This window comes from Phocoena sinus, chromosome 11, assembly GCF_008692025.1.
Source record: "Phocoena sinus isolate mPhoSin1 chromosome 11, mPhoSin1.pri, whole genome shotgun sequence".
NCBI lineage: Eukaryota > Metazoa > Chordata > Mammalia > Artiodactyla > Phocoenidae > Phocoena > Phocoena sinus.
This window is the reverse complement of record NC_045773.1, coordinates 84,313,777-84,338,505: the sequence shown is the minus strand read 5'-3', so window position 1 is coordinate 84,338,505 and position 24,729 is coordinate 84,313,777. Positions and strand designations below refer to the sequence as shown.

Sequence of the window (24,729 nt, the reverse complement as noted above, 5' to 3'; positions counted from 1 at the left end):
AGTTTGTTTGGGTTTTTTGTTTTTTGTTTTTTGTGGGGTTTTTTTGTGGTACGCGGGCCTCTCACTGCCGTGGCCTCTCCCCTTGCAGAGCACAGGCTCTGGACGCGCAGGCCCAGCAGCCATGGCTCACGGGCCCAGCCGCTCCGCGGTACATGGGATCCTCCAGGACCGGGGCACGAACCCACGTCCCCTGCATCGGCAGGCGGACTCTCAACCACTGTGCCACCAGGGAGGCCCTGTTTGTTTTTAACCACAGGAAGTAATTAATGTATTACTTTTATAATCAAAAATAAATTTTGTGGGCTTCCTTGGTGGCGCAATGGTTAAGAATCCGCCTGCCAATGCAGGGGACACGGGTTTGAGCCCTGGTCTGGGAAGATCCCACATGCCACGGAGCAACTAAGCCCGTGAGCCACAACTACTGAGCCTGTGCTCTAGAGCCCGCAAGCTACAACTACTGAGCCCACGTACCACAACTACTGAAGCCCGCGTGCCTAGAGCCGGTGCTCTGCAACAAGAGAAGCCGCCGCAATGAGAAGCCCGTGCACCGCAACGAAGAGTAGCCCCCGCTCGCCGCAACTAGAGAAAGCCCGCGTGCAGCAACAAAGACCCAGTGCAGCCAAAAATAAATTTAATAGTAATAAAATATATATATATATATATATATATATTTTTTTTTTTTTTTGGCGGTACGTGGGCCTCTCACTGTCGCAGCCTCTTCCCTTGCGGAGCACAGGCTCCGGATGCGCAGGCTCAGCGGCCATGGCTCACGGGCCCAGCCACTCCGTGGCATGTGGGATCTTCCCGGACCGGGGCACGAACCCGTGCCCCTGCATTGGCAGGCGGACTCTCAACCACTGCGCCACCAGGGAAGCCCTAAATAAATAAATTTTGTTATTTTTCTCCATTTATTGTTATCTTTTGAATTGAATTTTTTTGCATGTATTTCTTTTTTTTTTTTTGTGGTAGGCAGGCCTCTCACTCTTGTGGCCTCTCCGTTGTGGATCACAGGCTCCAGATGTGTAGGCTCAGTGGCCATGGCACACGGGCCCAGCCACTCCACGGCATGTGGCATCTTCCCGGACCAGGGCACGAACCTGTGTCCCCTGCATCAGCTGGCGGACTCTCAACCACTGTGCCACCAAGGAAGCCCTGCATGTATTTCTTTTCTAAAAATGTTTACTGAAGTATAGTTGATTTAAAATGTTTCAGGTGTAGAGCAAAGTGATTAAGTTATATATATGTGTATATGTATATATATATATTCTTTTTCAGATTCTTTTCCATTATAGGTTATTACAAGATATTGAATATAGTTCCCTGTGCTATACAGTAAGTCCTTGCTGTAAATATAAATTTTTTAAATGCTAGGACAACAAAACTTTTCAATAAGGCATTTTTTCAACTGAGTATATAGTAGCTAGCTACTTATTGCCTACAGGTTAATACCCTTTCATTTTGTTGCTGCTGTGTTGTTGGTAATATTTCCAGTTATTTCCTATGTTTGAAGTTCATGGCATCCTGAAAAGGATTTTTAACTTTAAGTCCTATTATAATTTATTTATTTTCACAGATCACAAGATTGTCTAAAGATAAATGTATCTGTTTTATTCATTTATTTATTTATTTATTTTTGGCTGCGTTGGGTCTTCGTTGCTGCGCGCAGGCTTTCTCTAGTTGTGGTGAGTGGGGGCTACTCTTTGTTGCCGTGCACAGGTTTCTCATTGCGGTGGCTTCTCTTGTTGTGGAGCAGGGGCTCTAGGCGCACAGGCTTCAGTTGTTGTGGCTCGCGGGCTCCAGAGCGCAGGCTCAGTAGTTGTGGCTCATGGGCTTAGTTGCTCCGCGGCATGTGGGATCTTCCCGGACCAGGGCTCGAACCCGTGTCCCCTGCATTGGCAGGCAGATTCTTAACCACTGTGTCACCTGGGAAATCCCTGTGTGTGTGTTTTAGAGTTTTAGTGGAAAAATGGGAAAAAAATGGATAGAAAATCAAGTGTGTTATCACAAGGGGAACTTCTGAAATTTGAAATGCATTATTTTAAGAACTTAAAAAAGGGCTTTTCCCTACTATGACTCAGTAGAGCAAAGTACTTTTTTTCTGAAGAGCTCTATAAAGTATAATTTCCTAGTAATATGTGCCTCAAAATTAATATGGTTACATGAATGCTTATGCACACAATAAAAAGGAATCTTGTGGCAAATGCGAAGTGAGCAGACTAATTCACTGAGAGCCCTCAAAGCAAGCCATATGATTCAGGTAGCTGCACAGGCTTCGGTGACCTTCAGTGACCTCCCCAGCACAAAGCATAGCCCCTGCAGCTTGCCTTGGCGATTTTTAGACTAGTTGTAAGAGAGGCTGGTTTAAGAGCTGATCTTTGCGATTGCCCCAATTCATAAAAAGCATCACCCCTTTTGACATCTTATCAGTCAATCACAAGGCAGTGACATTGTTACTGTGGATAGTCTTAAGAGTGTCTGCAGCAGATGGGCAGGTGCTCAGAGCAGCGAGGCTAGGTCTGCAGCCCAGCACTAGTGACTTCCTTTGGATACATGTTCATTAGACTTGGATGTACTGGGGCATTAGCTCTGGGCACATACTTCGCCGTAATTAGGGAAAGAAAATTTGGAATATTTTTTAACTGAGAAAATACAAAATACCCATCTTCCTGTTTGTATCCAAACCCCACCAAATGCGAATTCTTAACCTAACAGAAGCAAACATAGCATTTGCCACAACTCTTAGGTAGAGATGAACTCTATACCAAGTGCTCTCCAAGGGTATCTAGAAGGACCTCACGGCTCTTTCAAGACTCATGCATCCAACCAGTCATTTTTAATTCATCATAATCACAAAGCACTTTCCAGAAATATCAAAAAGTAAAGTAGGTCAGTTTTCATGGAATGTCTGACTTCACCATAAACACTAATGAGAAATTTGTCTTGAACTGGTGAGATGGAGTTTGAAGGAGAAGAGGAAGGTGGTAATGTAAGGTACTATCTTTCTTCCATTAAACTCTTAAATAATAACATAACTTCAAAAATACCAAGCTTGGCTTCCCTGGTGGCGCAGTGGTTGAGAATCTGCCTGCCGATGCAGAGGACACGGGTTCGTGCCCTGGTCCGGGAAGATGCCACATGCCGCGGAGCGGCTGGGCCCGTGAGCCATGGCCGCTGAGCCTGTGCGTCCAGAGCCTGTGCTCCGCAATGGGAGGGGCCACAACAGTGAGAGGCCCGCGTACCGCAAAAAAAAACCAAAAAAACAAAAAAACACCAAGCTGGCCATCATCAGAAGTAGCAAACAGCTCACACATACTCACGCATACAAATACAGCAATGTTTCAAGGTTTTTATGACTTTAGACAGATATATTCGCAATCTGAACAAATCAAAAGGTAAATACAAAAAGATCTTAACAAGAGCCCACTGGATCCAGAAAAGGTAACGTGCAGTTTCTAAAAATAGGAGAAACAAAATAAAAAGGAATTTTCTGATAATGAGGTTTAGATTAGATTATTCCTAAGGTTTATCCTAATACTAAAATAATATTTCTGTAGCAAATGTTAGGTCAGACTTTTCCTAAACTAACCTCAAGGTCAAGTTGTCTGTATAGGAGCTGCTTAGTTGCTATCCTGGGCTTATATAGAGTGGGTGAAGGAAAGTGACATAAATTTGGAAGATTTGTGAGTTTAGCTGTTCTTCTATTAGTTGTAATATATCAGACAACTTTATAAAACATTTTCTGAATTTAGCTGCCCCCTTGTACCAATATTTTAGATAGATAGATGGATGGACGGACGGACAGATGAACACACAGATAGACAAAAGTCTGAAGGCAGGATGGAGAACTCACCTGCATGGCCACCTCTTTACTTTCACTCCCGGGCCCCAGGGACCACTCATAGAGGACAATCTGGTGATCATCACTGCTCTCGTTTCCATTCAAAGTGATGGAGTTTTGGGGCAAAGTTATGGTCTGATTTGGTCCCGCATTGGCAACTGGTGGATGGTCCACAGCACTGTTGACTAGTAGGGCTGCTGTTGTGGAGCTAATGGCTCCATCTGAGTCTGTAACAGTCAGTCTATGAAAAGGAGAGGAAGCTATTACACTGCATGAATATGCCAAATCTCAAGGCAAGTGGTCAATTTAGTCTGCCTATGGTACATTTCTCAGAACAACCGAGAGCAGGTGTAAATAGAAATTTGAGGATGAAGCTGAGGAAAGAACAGAGACCTGAGGCTCTACTTTCTCTTTGTTTCTGTTGATTTACTTTATTTTTAGCTAGTAATATATTCACATGATAGAGTTTTATTTTATATGGGTTTCTCATTCTTTGAGATGCTGGATGAAGAAACCATCCTCAGCCAACACAGAAGCCTCTCTCTACCACCTGAGACTCAAAATGTCCAGGCAGCTTTAAGTCCTGCCTGCAGGCCTGAGCATGTAGAGACAGCAAATCACTCCTGAATTTTCAGCTACAAAGCTTTTTAATTTTCTCATTCTTTTCTAGAGGACTTAATATTAAGTGTTTTCAGGACACTCCTTGCAAAGCAATTTTAGGATTAAGCACTTTGAAATACAAACGATACTCTGCCTACACAAACAACACAGAGAGCTGCACTGACCCTCCTGTAGTAAACTCATTGGTGATGTGGCAACTGGATCAGTGAAATAAGGTCACTTTATTCTTCTGGGGCCAAGATTTAGTTTGGAGCAGCAATGCATGTGTAACAGGTGTAAATAGGAATATGAGAATGAAGCTCTGGAAGAAACACAGGCCTTATTTGTAGGTAAGGTACCTGTACAGGGGGCCCCCATATTCTGGGCCTCTATCCCACATACTCTATACAACCCAGGGTCCAAACTCCAGTTCTCGCTCTGACGGCAAACCAAACACCTAAGGTCCTTCCTCCTCAACCAGGCTGAGTCAGGACACATTCTGGGCCCCTAAGGGAATTTCTTCCTAGTGAAATGGGGTTAGCAGTAGGCCTGCCTTGGGACTTCCCTGGCGGTCCAGTGGTTAAGACTCTGTGCTCCCAATGCAGGGGGCACAGGTTCGATCCCTGGTTGGGGAGTTAAAACAAACAAACAAACAAACAACAACATAAAAACGAAGTAGGCCTGTCCCAGTGAGACGGGTAAAGAGTCATTAAATTTAAATTAATCAAAAGAACCTCATAAAGTGGCATTTCACTGTATATAAATTTTACCCCAATAAATAAGTAAAGTGTTATAGAAAGACTTTTAAAAATAACTTTTCTGAAGTCCCCTTAGACTTTTATGTCATAAAGTTTCCACAAGTTTACCTTAGCAAAACCCTCAGATAAGAAGTAGACAATAATTTGGCAACATATATCAAACTCCTTAAAAACACACAGGCCTCTGACCCAGAAATTTTACTTGCACTCCAAAATTTAACTATAAGAATGTTCCCCCAAACATTGAATAATGGGGCTAAATTAATTTTCTGAAATGTATCAGCATCAAACATGATGTTGCAGAATATTTAATGACATAGATATCCATAATTAATGGGAATCCAAAATCAGATCCACTCATATATGACAATTTGATATAGAAGAGACGTGGTCTTGCAGATTGAGAAAGGACAGACTAGACAATAAACAGTAATGGGACAATAGGCTGATTATCCATGTGGGAACAAATAAAATTGGATCCAACCACGGTAGACATGCGGTCAATTCTAGATGGATAAAATGTAAACATGGAAGACAAAATTTTTAATTTTAGAAGAAAATATAGAAAGTAGCTTGTAAAACATCTTATACATTTTGATCCAAGTAAGAAAAAAGTTTTAAGTTTATGTGTATAGAAAAAGGACCATAAATGTAAGTACTATACTCTTTTTTTTTCTTTTATGTTGTTTTCTTTATTTGCCATGTGCTCATGTTAATTTTTTTTTTTTAACATCTTTATTGGGGTATAATTGCTTTACAATGGTGTGTTAGTTTCTGCTTTATAACAAAGTGAATCAGTTATACATATGCATATGTTCCCATATCTCTTCCCTCTTGCGTCTCCCTAGTACTACACTCTTAAGGATGTTTATTCCTAGGTAGTGGAATTATGGGAGGTGTTTAATTTCCTTCTTTCTGCTTCTAGATACATTCTGTTTTTTATTTTTATAGCAAACATGCATTATTCTTATTATAAGAAGAAAATATCATTTTTTGAAACACCTGCATTGTTACTTGTCTCTCGAAACCTATTATTTCTTCTGGATCAAGCTGTGGCAGCCAGTGTGGTAAACTAAAAATAAATACACGACATGTTTTTATTAGTTCCCCAACCAGGGATCAAACTAGCATAAATACCTACTCAGCAAAGAATATGGCAGATAAGCATATGAAAAGATGCTCCACATCATACAGTATCAGGGAAATGCAAATTAAAACAACAATGAGATACCACTACGCACCTATACTATGGCCAAAATCTGAAACTCTGGCAACACCAAATGCTGGAGAGGATGTGGAGCAACAGGAACTCTCATTCACTGCTGGTGGGAGTGCAGAATGGCACGGCCGCTTTGGAAGACAGTTTGACAATTTCTTACAAAACTAAACATACTCTATAAGAGGTGATGACTTTCAGACAATAAGGTTGCAGCTGGAAGCTACTAGCAGATATTGTTTTGAGAATGACTGGTGGTGTCCTTAGATCCCATACAGTTCAGAAAATTCAAGTTCTCAGCAATACACAAACATGTCTGAAATCACGTGCACAATGGCCACCTAGTTTTACCTTGGATAAACAAACAAAAGCTACTCTATTTTGATTTTTAAATGCATTCTCCTCCTCAATGGCCAAACCAAATGTACAATGTATGTTTAATAAGCCACAAAACAGGCCACCAAAAAAAACACAAAAAAACAAAAAAACAAAAAACCAAGCATACTCTTACCATACGATCATGCTTCTTGGTATTTACCCAAAGGGGTTGAAAACTTCTGTCCACACAAAAATCTGCACATGAATGTTTATGGCAGCTTTATGGACAATTGCCAAAACTTGGAAGCAAGCAAGATGGTCCCTCAGTACATGAATGAATAAATAAACTTTGGTGCATCCAAACAATGAAATATTACTCACCACTATAAAGAAATGAGCTATCAAGCCATAAAAAGGCACGGAAAAATCTTAAATGCATATTACTACATGAAAGAAGCCAATCTGAGAAGGCCACTTACTATATACTTCCAACTGTATGATACTCTGAAAGAGGCAAAACTATGAAGACAGTAAAAAGGTCAGTTGTTACCAGAGGAGGGGGAAAAGGACAGGGATGAACAGGCAGAGCACAGAGGATTTTTAGGGCAGTGAAAATACTCTGTATGATACTATAATGATAGATATCCGTCATGATACATTTGCCCAAACATATAGAATGTACACCAAGAATGAACCCTAAGGTAAACTATAGACTTTTGGTGGTTATGATGTGTCAATGTGGGTTAATCCTTGGTAAAAAGTGAACCATTCTGGTGAGTGATGTTGATAACAGGGAGACTGAGCGCGTGGGGAGCAGGGGACATATGGGAAATTTCCGTATCTTCCAATTTTATTGTAAACCTAAAACTGCTCTTAAAAAAATAAAGTTTAAAAAACTTTAAAGTTTAAATAAAGTTTAAAAAACATCCAAGAGCACTGGATGCCCCATGTGGCTACTCACTCTACCCCTACAAGGCCTATAGATTCCCAGAAATCCACTCAATAATAAAAGAAGCTTTCAGAGCTAGGTAAATTTCTTTTTTTTTTATTGGGGTAAAGTACATATAACTTACCATTTTAACCATTTTTAAGTGCACCATTCAGTGGCATTAAGTACATTCACATTATTGTATAACCATTACCACTATCCATCTCCAGAGCTTTTTCATCATCCCAAACATAAACTTTGTATCCATTAAACACTAACTCACCATTTCTCCTCTATCACCACCCCACGGCAATCACTATTCTGCTTTCTATCTCTATGAATTTGACTACTCTAGGCACCTTAACTAAGTGGAATCATACAATATTTGTCCTTTTGTGAGTGGCTTTATTCAGTTAACCAAATGTCTTCAAAGTTCATCCATGCTGTAGCACGTCTCAGTAGTTCATTTTTTTAAGGCTGAATGATATTTCTTTGTATGTACATACCTCATTTTGTTTACTCATTCATCGGTTGATGGACATTTGTGTTGTTCTATTAACATTGGAGGATGCTATAGACTGAATGTTTTCTGTTCCCCCAAAACTCATATATTGAAACCTAATCCCTAATGCGACTGGTATTTGGAGGTGGGACCTTCCGGGTGATTAGGTCATGAGGGCAGAGGCCTCCTGAATGGGATTTGTACTCTAACAAAAGAGACCTCAGAGAGCTCCCTTACCCCTTCTACCATGTGAGGACACAGTGAAAAGATGGCTGTCTATAAACCATGTGAAGAGGGCCTTCACCAGACACCAAATCTACCAGCACCTTGATCTTGGACTTTCCAGCTTCCAGAGGTATGAGAAATAAATTTCTGTCATTTAAAAGCCACCCAGTCTATGGTTATTTTTGTTATAGTAGCCTGAATGGACGAAGATAGTGTACAAGCATCTATTTGAGTCTCTGCTCTCAGTTCTTTGAGGTATATATCTAAAGTGAGATTGCAGATACGGCAATTCTATGTTTAACTTCTTGAGGAATTGCCGAGCTGTTTTCCACAGCAGCTCTACCATTTTCCATCCCTACCAGCAATGCACAAGGATTCCCATTTCTCCACAGCCTCACCGACACTTGCTATTTTCCATTTTTTAAATGATAGCTATCCTAATAGAGTAAACTGCTTCGTAAGCTGAGATTTCCAATAAACCCAAACAGAAGTTTTTACAACATGTGTAAAATCTAAAGCACTTTAGAGCACCTCTGTGGACTTTTTAGTCAAAGATGAATCCAGTCAGATGCTTGAGAGTTTCTTAAGCTGGCTAGACTTCTGACGATTCATAAATACATATGTACGGGCTCCTTCTCTGAAATCATCAGATTCTTAAAGCAGTATATGAGGTCTTAAAAATATAATAAGCTAAAATGTGTGGGGTGCAGCTAAGCAGCACTTAGAGGAAAATTATACCTGTGAAAGATTTATAAGCTTTTAAGGAAGCTCTAATATGAACGAACCAAGATTCTACTCTAAGAAGTTAGAAGAAAAAGAACAAAGTAAATCAAAAGCAAACAGAAGTAAGGAAGCAGTAAAGAGCAGAAAAGAACAAATTAGAAAACAGGCAAATATAATTAAAACAGTTCTAGTTAGGGTTCCTTGAGAAGATAAAATTAACAAACCCCTTAATTAGACTTATCAAGAGAAAAAGAACACAAATCACCAATATTGGAAATGAAAAAGAAGTTATCAGTACAGATCCTACAGACATGAAAGGATAATATGAAAATACTATGAACAACTTTATGCCAAAAAATATGATAATTTAGAAGGAATGGATGAATTTCTTGAAAAATACAACTTACTAAAAACTGACACAAGAAAAAAACAGATAACACATCATCGTTAATCAACTATACTCCAATATAAAATAAAAATAAAATAAAAAAGAAAAATTAAAAAAAAACAGAAAATCTAAATAGGCTTACATCTATTAAAGAAATTGAATTTGTTATCAAAACTTTCCCCAAAAGAAAATTCCAGGCCCAGATGATTTTACTGGTGAATTCTATAAAACTTTCAAGGAAGAAATACCACCAGTTGTTCATAAGTATTTCAGAAAATAAAGGAGGATGGATCACTGGTCAACTTGTTTTATTAGGCCAGTATAATCCTCATATCAAAACCTTATGACAATGCAGAGAGAGAGAGAGAGAGAGAGAGAGAGAGAGAGAGAGAGAGAGAAGAAGGCACAGACCAAATCTTTCATGAAGACAGACATAAAAATCCTGACAAAAATATTATCAAGTTGAATCCCATGCTACATAAAAAGAATATCATGGGGGCTTCCCTGGTGGCGCAGTGGTTGAAAGTCTGCCTGCCGATGCGGGGGACACGGGTTCATGCCCCGGTCCGGGAAGATCCCACATGCCATGGAGCGGCTGGGCCTGTGAGCCATGGCCGCTGAGCCTGCGTGTCTGGAGCCTGTGCTCCGCAACGGGAGAGGTCACAACAGTGAGAGGCCCGCGTACCACAAACAAACAAACAAACAAAAAGAATATCATGATCAAATAGGTTTTATCCCATGAATGCAAGGTTGATTTAACATTCAAAAATCTCACACAATACATAAAAATAACTCAAAACAGATCACAGATCTAAAAATAAAACCTAGACCTATAAAACTTAGAAAGAAAACAGGATCTTTGCAATCTTGTGATTAAACAAAGGTTACTTAGATAGAACACAAAAAGCATGAAACATAAAAGAAACAATTGATAAATTAGACAATCAAAATTTAAAACTTTTGCTCTTTAAAAGATACCATTAAGAGAACAAAATGTCATATACTGGGAAATATCCACAACACATATATAAAATAAAGAACTTGTTTCAGAATGTATAAAAATCTTACAACTAAGTAAGATGTAATTTTTAAAACAGGAAAAAGATCTGAATGGACACTTCACAAAAGAAGTTATATGAATGGTCAGTAAACACCTAAAATACGCTTAATAGCATTAGTCAACAGGAAAATGCAAGTTAAAACCGTAATGAGATACAACCACCCATCAAATTAGATACAATTAAAAAGACTGATTACACCAAGTGTTGGTGAGGATGTGGATTCTGGAACTCTCATCCACTACAGCTGGGAATATTAATTAATACACCCACTTTGGAAAAGAGCTTGGCAATTTCTTACAATGTTAAACATAAGCTCACCATAGAACCTAGCCTTTCCACTCTTGGGTATTTACTCCACAAAAATGAAAATACATGTCCACACAGACTTGTACACAAATGTTCATGGCAGCTTTATTTGTAATAGTTCAAAGTTGTGAACAAGCCAATGTCCATACTAGATGAAAGGATAAATTGTGGTATATCCATATATTGGAATAGTACTCAGCAACAAAAAGGAACACACTATCAATAGAGACAACACCATGAATGAACCTCAAAAATCATCTGCTGAGTGAAAGAAGCCAGGCAAAAAGGAGCACCTACTGTACAATTCCATTTATGTGAAATTCTAGGAAGTGCAAGATAATTTAAAGTGGGGGAAAGCAGGTCAGTGGTTGCCCAAGGACAGGAATAGAGAGAGGTTTGGATTGCAAAGAGGCATGAGAAAACTTTTGGGGATGATGGAGATGTTTATTATCTTGAATGTGACAATGGTCTGATGGGTGTATGCAAATGTCCAAACTCATCAAGTTTTATACCTTAAATATGTTCAGTTTATTACATTTCAGTTATATCTTTAAAAGTTGTAAAAAGATAAAGAAACAGGTAAATCATATAAACCTGCCTCACTTTCACTCTGAAGATAGAAACTTTCTTTCACGTATCTCAACACAGCAAAATAGATGCCATCCCATACTATTCCTGACAACCAAATCCAAAGGTTTCTAATAAATACACACTTGTAATTTATATTATTGATGATGGTATCAGAGTGTAAAGTGGCTGACAACCAAAAGCCCAGAGGAAACCAAATCTGCCCTGTCTCCTGGTCAAAATGAAAAGAAGCACAATGTTCTATCGGCATCTATCGGAACTAGTCAAATTGTCAGTGCTGGAAAGCGAACCCACTTGCCTGAAAGTATAGTTTCCAGGAACAAGGTTAGACAGATGTAAGACGGGGGTATCAGCTGAGGTCTTCTCCTCTTGGAAGGGCCCATTAACTTCTTCCCAGTGATAACTCACTATTTTAGTATCATCTGTACTGTCTAGAAAGATGGACAAATAAACAAAAACTAGAATTAAATACAAGAATATTAAAACATAAATTTTGTAATTTACATTATTGGGGTTTACATTTGATTTTATATGAAATCATATAATTGCACAGATTTCAATGGCCATATATTATGTGTTAGAAGGAGGATTACTTCTTTCTAAATTATCATCATGATTTTTCTCCTGGGTTTCCACCAGATTTGAGTGAGGGTGTTTCGACTCAGTTGTGAATTTAAAAAGCAAAGTGACAGGCACTACTGCTTTTTTTTTTTAACTCATTTCAACTACAGCACACGATATCTTACTGATAATTCAAATAGGTATCTGAACTGACAGATTCATAAAGAATCGAGATGCTTCTATATAATTACAAAACACCTTTTACTACCCTAATTATTAAGTGTAAATCCAGATAAAGGTAGTATCCTACATGAAAACCTCCTATTTCTACTTTAAAAGACAGCAAACAAAATGTACTAAGTAGAATCACAGAAGTTTAGACCTGGAAGGGAGCCAGTTTCATCTAATTCATTTAAGGAAAGAAAAGTTCATGCAACAGATTAATAATCCTGAACAGTTTCCTGTAACTAAATCGCACTGAATTAGAGGAATCAAAATGTAATATATTTTCTCATGTAAATATTTTCATTTAAAACAGGCTTTAGGGACTTTCCTGGTGGTGCAGTGGTTGAGAATCCTCCTGCCAGTGCAGGGCACGTGGTCCAGGAAGATCCCACATGCCGCAGAGCAACTAAGCCCGTGCGCCACAACTACTGAGCCTGCACTCTAGAGCCCGTGAGCCACAACTACTGAGCCCTCGTGCCACAACTACTGAAGGCTGCATGCCTGGAGCCTGGGCTCCACAACAAGAGAAGCCACCGCAATGAGAAGCCTGTGCACTGCGACAAAGAGTAGCCCCCGCTCGCCACAACTAGAGAAAGCCTGTGCACAGCAACAAAGACCCAACGCAGCTAAAAAAAGAAAATAGATAAAATAAATAATAATTAAAAAAAAAAAGTGATTTCCAACTGCTCATCACGTATACTACATCGAAAGGAGATTCTTTAATAATTGCTTTAATTCTGATCAAATAGCTAGACCCTAAAGAATTTTTTCATAGACAAATGAGACATAACTGAAGGGAAATTCAGCCTAAGACAGAGAAGTTGTGCTAAAGGAGCTGAAGGACTTGAAGATACAGATAGATGCTCATCTATTGGTGAGTTAGCCCATAAGTCCTCACAGCCTCAATAGAGGCCTCCCATTACGTCTCATAGTGCAGAGGGCAAAATCCCCTGAAGTATGGCTGGATACCCACGGCTGCCATCGATGAGGGCCGACGTCAGAGGCAGAGTGAGCTCCTGTCTCTCGGGAGAAACAACTGCCACGGGAGGCAGGTTTACTCTTCTGGCTGTGACAGAAAAAAGGACACGGGCTGAGCCCAAGTTGTCACCACCCAAATAAACCATCTGATTTTCAAAAATTGGTTATAAATATCCTGTCCGGAAAGTGTTTATCCTGCAGGCCTCAACTATGGAAAGTACTTGTAATGTTTTGGAACCCCCCTATACACTTTAGGAGCACGTCTGCAGGTTTAGATTTTTGTATGAAAGCCCAGGCTCAATGAACACATGTAATAACAAGCAAGGGGTTGGTCACAGAACCTGAGCAGCAACTTCAAGAGAGGAGCAATGGAGTAGGGTTCCAGCTCCTACGATTAGCTGGCTCTTGACTCTTTGAAGCCCCGCCCCCCGGGCCCGCCCCCGCCAACCACGTTTAGCTCTAAGAATAACCAGGCAGAATGTGCAAAATGGGGAGCTGTCAGCCCCTGGGGAAGAGGCTGGAGGTGAGGTTGGCACTGAGCTGGCCCACATCCCTTGTGCCCAGAGGAGGGGGTGGCAGAGGCTCAAGGCCCATGCTCCACGCACTGAGCCAGGGCTGTGCCCACCCAGACAAAGGGCCACTATTTCTAATTCACACCAGTGCACTGACCTATGGACTAGTGGTGGCCTGAAAGGACCAGGGGGCTTGAAAGCCCATGGCATACATTTCCCTTGACCCCTGAGTTGCTCCCTTCACCTAAGGACAAGCTGAGTCACGGGGAATGGAGGTAGAAGGGTGAACTCAGCAAATGTCAGAGGGAGGAGGTTATTGCCACACCTAAGAACAGCAAGCAATAACCTTGCAACCTTACACAGCAGTGTCAAGCAAGTACTAAGAATTATACAGAAAGAAGAAAGAAAAAAACCGTATAATCTTAGCATGTTTTCTCTACAATGGAGCCTAATGTAAAACTAAAAAGATATATTACCGTGTTATTCAGGCACCAAAAATTGAGATAAACAGGAGGCTGTCCTCTTACACAGGCTTACCTGGCTTAACGGTGACATTTACAAATCCCTCTCCAAAGGCATTTTCACTAGAAACTGCTACTTTGAAGGCATAAAGTCCTACTGACAACTGCAAGATAAAGAAAAGTTATACTGATAAACATGCAAACAACAGGATGGGTCCACTGCCTAGAAAATCCTTAAATATTCCAGAAGCCGTTCTCCTGGAATCAGCATAGAGAAGGGGCTCGGGACCTGTGGACACACTGCCACATGTCTGAAGCCTATATGCTGGAACACTGAAGATCACCCAGGAAGGCCTTCAGCTTAGTTACAGATGTTCACGGGGCTTACAGAGGCATATGTGACATGGACCAACCGAGGGCGGCAGTTCTCAAACTTGAGTGTATGGGAATCTTGCATTTTTACCAAGTAGCACTTGTGGGTCAGCTGTCAATGGTCTGGGTGCCAGACTTCGAGAAACAGCGCTCAGTGGCATGGGGGTGATGCTAACTCATGTTGCACCAGTAGCTGTGCAATATCAGAAATGAAGAGAACATAATCATCTATGGGCCAAGAAGAGGGAACATTTCTTCTTGTGAGGGCTTATATCTAGGAGCAATATTTGGTAGTCAAACCATATGTGAACTGGAATGGAATTTTTGGCAATCCTAGAAATGTGCCTGACTAAGAATCAGAGATGACCAGAATGTCTCTAACACTGCAAAGGGATCAAGAGTTGGAACACAGGCTTTAACCTCACTACAGAGACCCACAGCAGCCTGGGCCAGCCTCTCTTCCCTGGGCTGATATGCCAAGTAAGTCAAATAAAGAAAAGATCCCGCAAGCCCCTTTATTTAAATCTACCTGTCTACCTACATGCTTGAAACTTGATTCATTTATATTCTTCTTTTAACCTTAGTCGTAAGAGAGACTTCTAGATTCAACAGCTAAGAAGGCGTTACCTGAATTCTAAGGTATGCTGTCAGTTACCACCGGTTACCACTTACCTGAGAGACATTAAGAGTTTGAGTGTGTCTTTGTTTTATTTCACCTTGGTAGTATTCAGGGTGGCTTATTAAACTCCATTCATAGTTGTAGGTTGTTTCTGAGGGCAAAGAAAAATATGAGTAGTTATAAACTCTTAGAAGTCACTGTAATCTGGGCAGATGGAGGAAAATGACAGTCTTCAATCTACTAGCAGAAATTAATTTAGATAGACTGCACTCAACTTTCAACTATCATTCAGGTAAGGAACAGTAAGGTATCTATATCTTTTAATTTTTTAATTATTATTATTATTTTATTATATATAGATTTTTTGCGGTACGCGGGCCTCTCACCGCTGCGGCCTCCCCCGCCGCGGAGCACAAGCTCCAGACGCGCAGGCTCAGCGGCCATGGCTCACGGGCCCAGCCGCTACGCGGCACGTGGGATCCTCCCGGACCAGGGCACGAACCTGTGTCCCCTGCATCGGCAGGCGGACTCCCAACCACTGAGCCACCAGGGAAGCCCTCTATATCTTTTTAATGTAAAATGTCTTTGTTATTATAAGAACATACAACTTATAAAAATTTAGAAAATATAGAAAGTTTTTAAAAAATTGCCCTAATTTCATTGTTGGCATTTGATGACTTTCCTTCCAGACTACTACACCTGACTATACATATAAATTTTAACATAGTATAATCCACTGTACTTTTCTCCTTTTAATAAAAGGCAAGGAGATTTAAATTCATTCCATCTGTCGTAGGGGTTTATATAAGGCCATAAGAACAGATTAAATCTCTTTATATTAAGATGAAGCTGTCTTCCACCTTGTGATTCTAGTAAAGCACGAGTTACCTCAGCTGAAAGGAGTAAATGACAAATGCCAAATATTAACATCTATGCTTAAATTTTGATCCATGTGTGATAGGGAAAAATGAATAAAGGAACTAACCTGAATGAGAAATATTCAAACACCTTAAAAATGAATATACTTTTAAGAAAGAATGCATTTGACAGGTCACAGGAATAGGTCAAATGTTTGCTGAAGAGCAGAGTGCTGGATCAGCAGAAGAAAGAGTATTTTAAACATTTTTTGAACACCTGGTGTGAGGATCCTGAGAACCTGAGACGTGTTGCCACTACAATATCTGCAAACAACCTTTGTGCATGTGCTCCCTCCCTCACCTGACAGTGGAACTTTCCCAGGCTCTGTGGGTTATTACAAGTCAAAAGCTGGTATATGGAAACCTCTCCTGTTCTAAGGTATCACTCTGCTTTGCATCATCAGAAATGTATGACTTCTTATCCTGACCAATTAAAGGAAATGTTCTGTATTTAATTCCTATCCTCTCACTCCATTTTAAACTCTTTCAATAAACTTTAAAGCTTATGATCATCAAAGCCTTGTCATCCACTCGAGAGTGACATTCACTATGTTGTGAAAATGAATCAAAGTTGTAAATAACCAGTAAAGACACCTAAAGGACACACCAGCTAATGGGCCCCTACTGGTCCCAGAGGAAAGTCAAACTCTCACCTGCAGGTGGCGCTGGCACAACAGACGCCTTCAGTTCAACTTCATTTTCCGGCAAAGTTATTATTAGGTTATCACCAGCAGACACCGTGAGTTCTTTCACTAAAAGTTAATTAGAAATAGTACATTTCATCATATACTTCAATGATGTTAAATTACTGCCCTATGATAGATTAGTTTTTAGTATCCATAAGATAACCCATATTTTTGTAATAGTCCTTCATGCGATTTTATCTAAGACACTTTTCCCCTCTGGCTAGTAACTGAACTGTGCCCTATATTATGTTGCAGGGTAGATTTCATAAATTTAAAACTGTCAACGTGAGTAGGCACTGTGGAGAAAATAATGCTTCAGATCGACTGAGCAAGGTGTCGGTGACAAGAGTTGCGTGAAAACAGGTAGCGTACTGCGGACTGGGTCTATTTTCTCTCTTGCTTCCAGCTTTGCTTGACCCCCTGGTACGTGCTATTTTTAGTCTTAAAAAGATGGAGTGCAATCATAAGTGTTTCTGTAGCATTAATCACGCGCCACTCAGTTCTGATAGTAACCCCATGAATTACTGCAACGGTCTTGCTCTTGGAACCTTTCCAAGAGAAAAGCCTGTCAACCTCAATATAAAAAAGCTATTTTAACTCAAGCAGCAAAAGCACATCCACTCTCACCAGAAGCGCTTAGTCACTAAATCAGCATATTCAGAACAAGGCTTGTTTCCTTGCTCTATAACCAGGATTATACTGATAACGTTCAATTGGCTTGACTCAACTGGACATTAGTCTCCCTTTGTAAAATACAACTGAGATCGTCAAGATATCACATAGAGAAAAGCAAAGATTTAGAGAAAAGCTGAGTGCTCTCTAGAGGTCCTAGCTGCTTGGAGATGTTAGATGGAGATATGGCTCGTTTAAATCTACTTCTCTCAGTCTGTACTCAGTCCCTCGAGTGCCTTCCTAGACCAGCTGCAGAGGCTTCGCTGCCGTCTCTGGCTCTTCTTCCCTGTCACTGACTCTTTCCAAGAAAAATCAGCCATTGTGGACCTAAAAGGGATATTGGTCCAAACCCATCATTTGACAGATAAAGAACTTGAGCCCTGGAGAGGCAATATAAGTTGCTTGAGGCTATGTGGATCATTAGCAATAGATCCACCAATATCTAACTAATTTAAACTGTATTTATGTCAACAGCCACTTATCTACGAGAGTGAACTCTGATAGGCTCTGTTCCAAGGACTTGAAGATTATCAATTCATTTCATCCTCTAACTACTCTATGCAATAGGTGCTACTAGAACTCAAGGATGCTAACTCCCAGGCCAGTTTCCTTTTCCATATACTGCACAGCTCTTCCACCATTATCCTTCTCTCTACTGAAGCTCAGGATCAAAGTAAATAACCAAAGAAAAGAGGGTAACCCTCAAAGTACATTACCCACAGAAAGGCTCAGGAAACATGACAAAAGTCTCTAGTAACTTCTTTAGTATTAAATCCAATGGGAGCTTTTCAATCCTGTAACACCCAGCCCCTTCATCACTTCTTCCAACGTGGAAACCTCTCCTCTCTCCTTCTCTCAGTCCACGCTCTCCTCTTTCTCTACCTCTCTGTCACAGCCACTCAGTCAGCTCTATAGGCTCCTTCTGCTGTCCCGGCTCCTAATACAATGATGGCTCCAAAGTTCCACCCCTCAGGCCTCTCCCCAGCCCACCCCGTGGCTCTCCCTGGAGGGCCTTCAAAAATCGCCTCTACACCGAAGACACCTAGTCCTTTATCTTCAGCCCAACCACTCATCTAATTTTCAGTTCCATGTGTTCATATATCTTAGAGTCCTTTTACCTTCATCGTGACCTTCAACCACTTACCAAGTTCTAATGATTCTGCCCTTCTAATATCGCTTGAATCTGGTTCCTTCCCTCCATCCCTGCAACCACTCACTACAGTTTTTTTAATGCATCCTCTTGCCTCAGGTCAACCCCATACTATTTTCTTGATATCAGTCTGATCATTTCACTTTCCTGCTTTAAATCATTCAGGGATTCTCTCTACTCATCCAATAAAGCACAAATGCCTTAGCACAGAACACAGGATCCTTCAAAATACTCTAGACTCAGACCTTGCCATTTCCACTCCATTTACATGATCAGTGTCAGCCATACTGAACCCCTTATAGCTCTTCCCAAAATGCCCCTTGAGCTCTTGTCCCTCTGTTCCCTGGCACAGGCAGTGAATGAGAGGATGGGCAGGAAATGCCGAGTGTGATGCCTGGCCCTGGGTAAGTGCTCAGTAAATGTAATTATCATTATTGTTATTACACATGTCGCTCCCTCGACCTGAACAGCATGCTGACTCCATTTTTGCTGGCTCATCTATCCTAGCATTACCACCTCTGGAAAGGCTTCTGTGGCCTCTCTGAGCCAGTCAGCCGGGCTGCTCCTTTTCTGCTCCCATAGCAGCCTCTCAGAGCACTTACCGTATTGTATCAAACCATCTATTTGTCTGTCAGCCTCATCCTCTAGACTATAGAGTCAAGGAGGGAAAAGACAATATCTATTCATCTTTTTATTCCCAGCGCCTAGCATCATTTCTGGCACACGATAGATGCTCAAAAACGTGCCCGGAGGGAATGAGTAAACTTTCGAAGTTGTCACTACTATATTCTACAGCGTGTCTTCAGTACATTTCTTCCAGTTATATTTTTTAAATTACCTGTCCTGGGGGCAGTAGGAGCAGATACAGGTTGCCGAGATGGGGCAGACTCAGTGGGGAGGGTGCTAGCAGGAAGGGTTGAAATGCTATGCTCTGTGCTCCGTGGGGTGACTGTGAGAGCTGGGCTTTTCTCCATGGTGGCTGGGCTGAACTCCAGGCTGGCTGGAGAAGGATTATGGGAAGGCATTAGGACCTAGGAGATCAATTACAAGCATAAGTTGTTATGGGGGAAAAACAAAGGTTGAACTCTTCAAGACAACACCATGTCATTGACTTTTTCAAAAATTAGACTCAGTAGCATTTGATATACCATGTCTAACATTGCAAACCACTGGAACTCTAGACCATCTCTTTTAAATATTCTCTGCTACCTGCTAAAAATGTAAGGCAACTCTGGGTTGGAGAATTATTATAGGCAAACATACACATACAGAAAACATTCAAGATAAAAAGAGAGAAAATACTTAGAGTAGCAATAATTGAAGACAATCAGATAATTCAACAATGAACAGGTTTCCAGAGTAAATGATCTCTATTCACATCACCCACTGTATATAATTTATAATTTAAGATTATGGTTATAGGGTTATCCAACTTAAAGTTTTAAATTAAATATTATGTGCAGGTGGTAAAGCTCACAACATGATAATAAAATGCTCTTCTGAGCTCCAACTGCCAGTGCCTGTATGGAGCCAGATAAGTAAAACTCAGGCTAAGAAGACAGGAGACCCAAAGGGGTGGCTGAGTGTGAGATCCACAGAAAGCAAAGCTGTAACTCAAATGTTAACTAGAGGGGGGGGCGTTGGTATTTATTGAAAACACAGCTACTCTTTTTTGCAGTTCACTTAGCCACATAAAAGAAGGTAAAATGTGTTAATACTCAGGGATGGGGGAAAAGAACACCGTTAATCTTTGATACTTTATTTTTTAATTGAAAGTCTTAAGAATGTTTAAGATAATTACAAGGACAGAAAAATATGAAAACTTTGAAATGAAAAATACATCAAGGCAGGAAAAAAGCTGATAATCTCACTGCTTAAAAGAATGTTTAGCAAGTTTTAATGGTTGAGATTATAATGTCTAGTCAATTCAATCCAGCTTTCTTCACTTATTCTAACCTAAGCACTGATATCTTAAATAATATTTTCCTTTTTTTAAAAAAAAAATCTTAATTGGTTTATGCCCCTTTACATTCTGATTTGCTCTCTTGTATCTTGAAGTACACTAAATTCTCCCATGACCTGTCCTTTTGTCACTTTACTGCCAACTGCATTCGGCTTCTCCTGATCGACACACCCACTATATCCTCACCTTGTCCTGGTATTTCCCAAATGAGCAGTCTCTGAGCTCCCAACTACTCTCCCCACAGTGCAGCCTCCTTCTCTATCTCCCTGACCTTCTGCCGTTAGCACTTGAACCTTCCCTCTGTTTTGGGTATGTCTGCTCTCCCAAAGGTTCCCATTCTTTTCACCTGTGTTTTTCATGGAACGTTCTGTACAGCTTATGTTCTCTCCTTAGTATCTTGTTCCTCCTATCCAACTGATTCTTCACTGGTGAGTTTCAAGCAACCTCAGAACCTTGTTGGGTCTTGAAGAAACTGTAGCGGGTCAGAGTGTCACTCTAAAATATAGCTGATTATTCTGAATGAAAGGTACTTGAGAAACAGCCAGTGCAAGAAGGACACTCTGACCCTCCTTTGTCCCCCCTGAAAGCAAGAGACAAATCTCCCATGCAAAAGGTACCCTTCTTTTCAAGGATTATCTACAACTTAATGCAGCTCAAAAAAATTTAATTGACTATAGGGGAAAATATGTACTTTCGTGGAAAATAAAACACTGTACCAGGAGGATAGAAGGTATCCTTATCACCATAGAGGGGAAATTTAGGGCTGAGAAGGCTGTAGAAACAAACCTCGTGTTAAAGCAACAGGCCCCAAATAGAGTCCTTTATGTTAGGCCCCCAAACCAAGACTTAATTACAGTTTCAGCTCTCCCAGAAATGGGAATCTTAAACCAGTCAATCAGGAATAATTTTGAGGTAATCTACTTGATAAACCCCTACTACCCCTTAAAAGAAAGTAACCTTGTAATAACCAACCCACTTTTTTGCCTTATATTCCTTGTTTCCACTCCTGCCTAGAAAAGTTTTTCATTTTGTACAGCTCCTCGGAGCTCCTTTATACCTGCTATACTGGATGCTGCCTGATTTGAATGCATTTTTGCTCAAACTCTTAAAAATGTTAATATGCTTCAGATACTTATCTTTAACAGATACTTTGTCACCAATTTATTACCCCAAGCCTAATCCTCTTTGGCTTGTCAATTCTTCACAGACTGATTGTTTCTTTGTTTAAAAGATACAAAGCCTTCCTGCTTTGGTCACCTCTCATATTTTTATGGGGGCTCCAATACATACCAAAGTAAATTTGTTTTTCTCCTGTTAATCTATCTTACGTCAATTTAATTATTACCCCAACCAAAAAACTTGGAAAGGAGAAAATTTTTTTCTGCTCCTACAAAACCTACCACGAGAGATTTGCAAAGCCTCTGGCTACACTCGCTGTGTATATGGGCTGGCTCCAGAAGCTTCTACAAAACCTCATTCATCTGAGATACCGGTAGAGGCATCTCTAAGGAGAAGCACTAAATCATCATTAGGGGGCTGACTTGTGAAGGCAGAATAAATATTTGCTCTTTTAAACAGTCTGGTCATGAGTGCACAACAGAGGAAGAGGATGTTTTGTTTGGAAGGTTCTGAGAGTCATTTTTTAGACGATACCTTAATAGGTGCCCCCAAAAGGAAGCTTCGCGTGACGTATGTCCTAATGAGGGCCGGGCTCTGAAAGGGAACTCAGCCCCTCCCACCCTCTCCTACACACGCCAGCCACACCCACCTCTTTTCCAGAGCTGTTGCTGGATTGCTCCTGGAGCTGAAAAGTCTCTTTCTCCAGTTCCTTTCCGGAAGGTGGAGTAGTGACCAAGGGAAGCAAAAACCTTCCCCCGGCGGAGGCATTCGGGGCCGGGGTCCACGCCGACTCGTTCAGCTCACGGTGCTCTGGGCCCTCCTTCTGCTTCTCCGCCGATGTTGCTGGGCTGCCTCCAGCAGAGGAGTTGGAACCTCCCTTGCCACGGGCCGGCAAGCCCCAATCCGTGTACCTGGAGCTCCCTCGGGGCTCCTGCTTGCCGATGGGCCGGAAGAGGCTCTGCTCCAGCTCCCCATGTGAGTGCTCAGACATCTCCTCCAGGCCCCGATCTTTGCCCAGGAAGGCCAAGTCCTTTCTGATATCCTCAGGTGAGTCCCCCCAGATTCCTGACGGGGAACCCCTGTTCAGCATCAGCTCCCCGGAGTCCAGCAGCTGTGCGGGCCTCTGGGCGGGCCTGAGCACAAAGGTCAGGTAAGACCTGATGGAGCCCATCTTTCTGGGCTCGCAGTTCTCCTTGTGAGGGCAGCTCACCAGGTAGCAGCGGCCCTCAAACCACCAGGCCAGGTCACAGCTGTACAGGTCACAGCAGGCAGATGTGCAGTCTGCCACGGGCGTGGTTTGAGGCACTGGCATAATTTTGCTAGTTTCCAAGTTAGGAGAAATGATGGCATTGGAATACGTCCTCCCCTCACTGCACTGCGTACAGGCACAACCTACAAACACGCGGTCTCCAATAAGGAAGCGAGGCATATCACTTCTGGCAAGCAAATAAACCACCAGCGTCTCCTATAGAAAGTCCACGGCTTTAGAGCCCATCCATCAACAGCCCCATCCGTACATCTGTCCTCCTATCCTTTCACCCCCATCCATCCATCCATAGATTCTCCCACCTGTCCATCTAACCGCCCACCCTCTCTCTTTATATGATGTTACTCCACTCAGCGAAGAGAGGTGTTCTCTTCTACGTGCGTATTTGCTTTTACACTCTAATATTTTGCTCCTCACCCAAAACCCAGCTATAAAGGTTTGCTTTAGGAACAATGTCATGCTGTTAATTGAATTTTTAAACATCTCAGGTTATTCTGATGATAGATCAATTCTGATGACATATCAAAGGAGAGAAAAACTTGTCCTAAATACAGGTCTATAACAACTAGCTTTAAGCACATTCTAAACCATGAACTACAAATTGTGCCAGTTGGCAAATACAGCAGGCAGGAGAGCGGTGCTACGTAAGTGTGACCTGCAGGCCACAAACGCTGTGACCAGTCCATAAAGAATAAGGGCAACTGGGGCTTTTAGAAAGCTCTGCGGCAATTTGTCATTCCCTGACTTCCAAGGACAAAAATCACTTTCCTGCTTTTTTATTTTGTAAAACAAAGAATGCTGCCCACCACCCAGTTCTACAAGGATAAAGTCATTACCCACTGCAGTCACTGACAGTGCACCCAGAAATGAATTCAGGGTGAGACACAGGATAAGGCGCTCTGTGCTTTGGACAAACAGGCCCCGTAGATACTTAGATGCATATCTTAGGAAGAATTTTAATGAGCCCAGATTCTTGTATCTTCCCTTACATAGAAAAGCACTAAAATCATCAGCTGAGATATCTGTTCCTTGTGACTAGCAGTAATCGTTTACTAAAATGTGTGCTTGACTGCACGAATTCTCTAGCCCCAAATCGTATATATATGGGCCTCTCCTCCTGTCTCTTCAGAGCAGTTCCCTTAGAGCTACCGAGAGACTGTTTCCTGGGCTATAGTCTTCCGGAAGGTCCCTGAATAAAACGGAAACCCACAACTTTTACCCTGTGCATTTTTCTTTCAGTAGAAACTGTGTGTTGATTTTCTTACCAAAGAATCTGTCGGTGGTAGATTGGAAATAAAAACGAATTGGTCCCTCAGCACATATAGTTTGATGAGTTCTGCGGCAGAACTCAGAACAGCAAAGGATTTCTTTTCCAGTGAGGGCTCATCACTGATCGTTCTCTTAATAACTGTTACATTTTTCATAATGACAGTCAGAGATCACTTCTAACTGGAGGTAAGAGAAGTGGTTAAATACAGTATGAGAATCAGCCTATTTTTTTTACCTGTATACATATCATCGTTATAAATTTTTAAGAATCATTCAATGACTAACACTGACTCTACAGGAAAGTCTAATTGGTCCAATTCAATAAGAATTAGATATAATAAATATACATCTTTCCCAATGAATAAGCTAGCAACAAACCACTTTTTTTTTTTTTTTTTTTTTTGCGGTACGCGGTCCTCTCACTGTTGTGGCCTCTCCCGTTGCGGAGCACAGGCTCCGGACGCGCAGGCTCAGCGGCCACGGCTCACGGGCCCAGCCGCTCCGCGG

The 24,729-nt window shown here is 41.3% G+C and overlaps 1 protein-coding gene across 1 annotated transcript in view; it reads right to left on the bottom strand.

Moving 5' to 3' along the window:
• Window positions 1-24,729, bottom strand: part of KIAA0319 (KIAA0319 ortholog) — a 73,443-nt gene that overhangs the window by 19,951 nt on the left and 28,763 nt on the right. The window contains exons 3-10 of the mRNA XM_032650392.1: window positions 22,336-23,078; window positions 19,443-19,635; window positions 16,750-16,848; window positions 15,233-15,330; window positions 14,265-14,352; window positions 13,211-13,303; window positions 11,750-11,882; window positions 3,851-4,079 (exon numbers count right to left, since the gene is read on the bottom strand). Coding sequence (XP_032506283.1) covers window positions 3,851-4,079; window positions 11,750-11,882; window positions 13,211-13,303; window positions 14,265-14,352; window positions 15,233-15,330; window positions 16,750-16,848; window positions 19,443-19,635; window positions 22,336-23,078 — 1,676 coding nt within the window. The remainder of the gene's footprint in view (window positions 1-3,850; window positions 4,080-11,749; window positions 11,883-13,210; window positions 13,304-14,264; window positions 14,353-15,232; window positions 15,331-16,749; window positions 16,849-19,442; window positions 19,636-22,335; window positions 23,079-24,729) is intronic.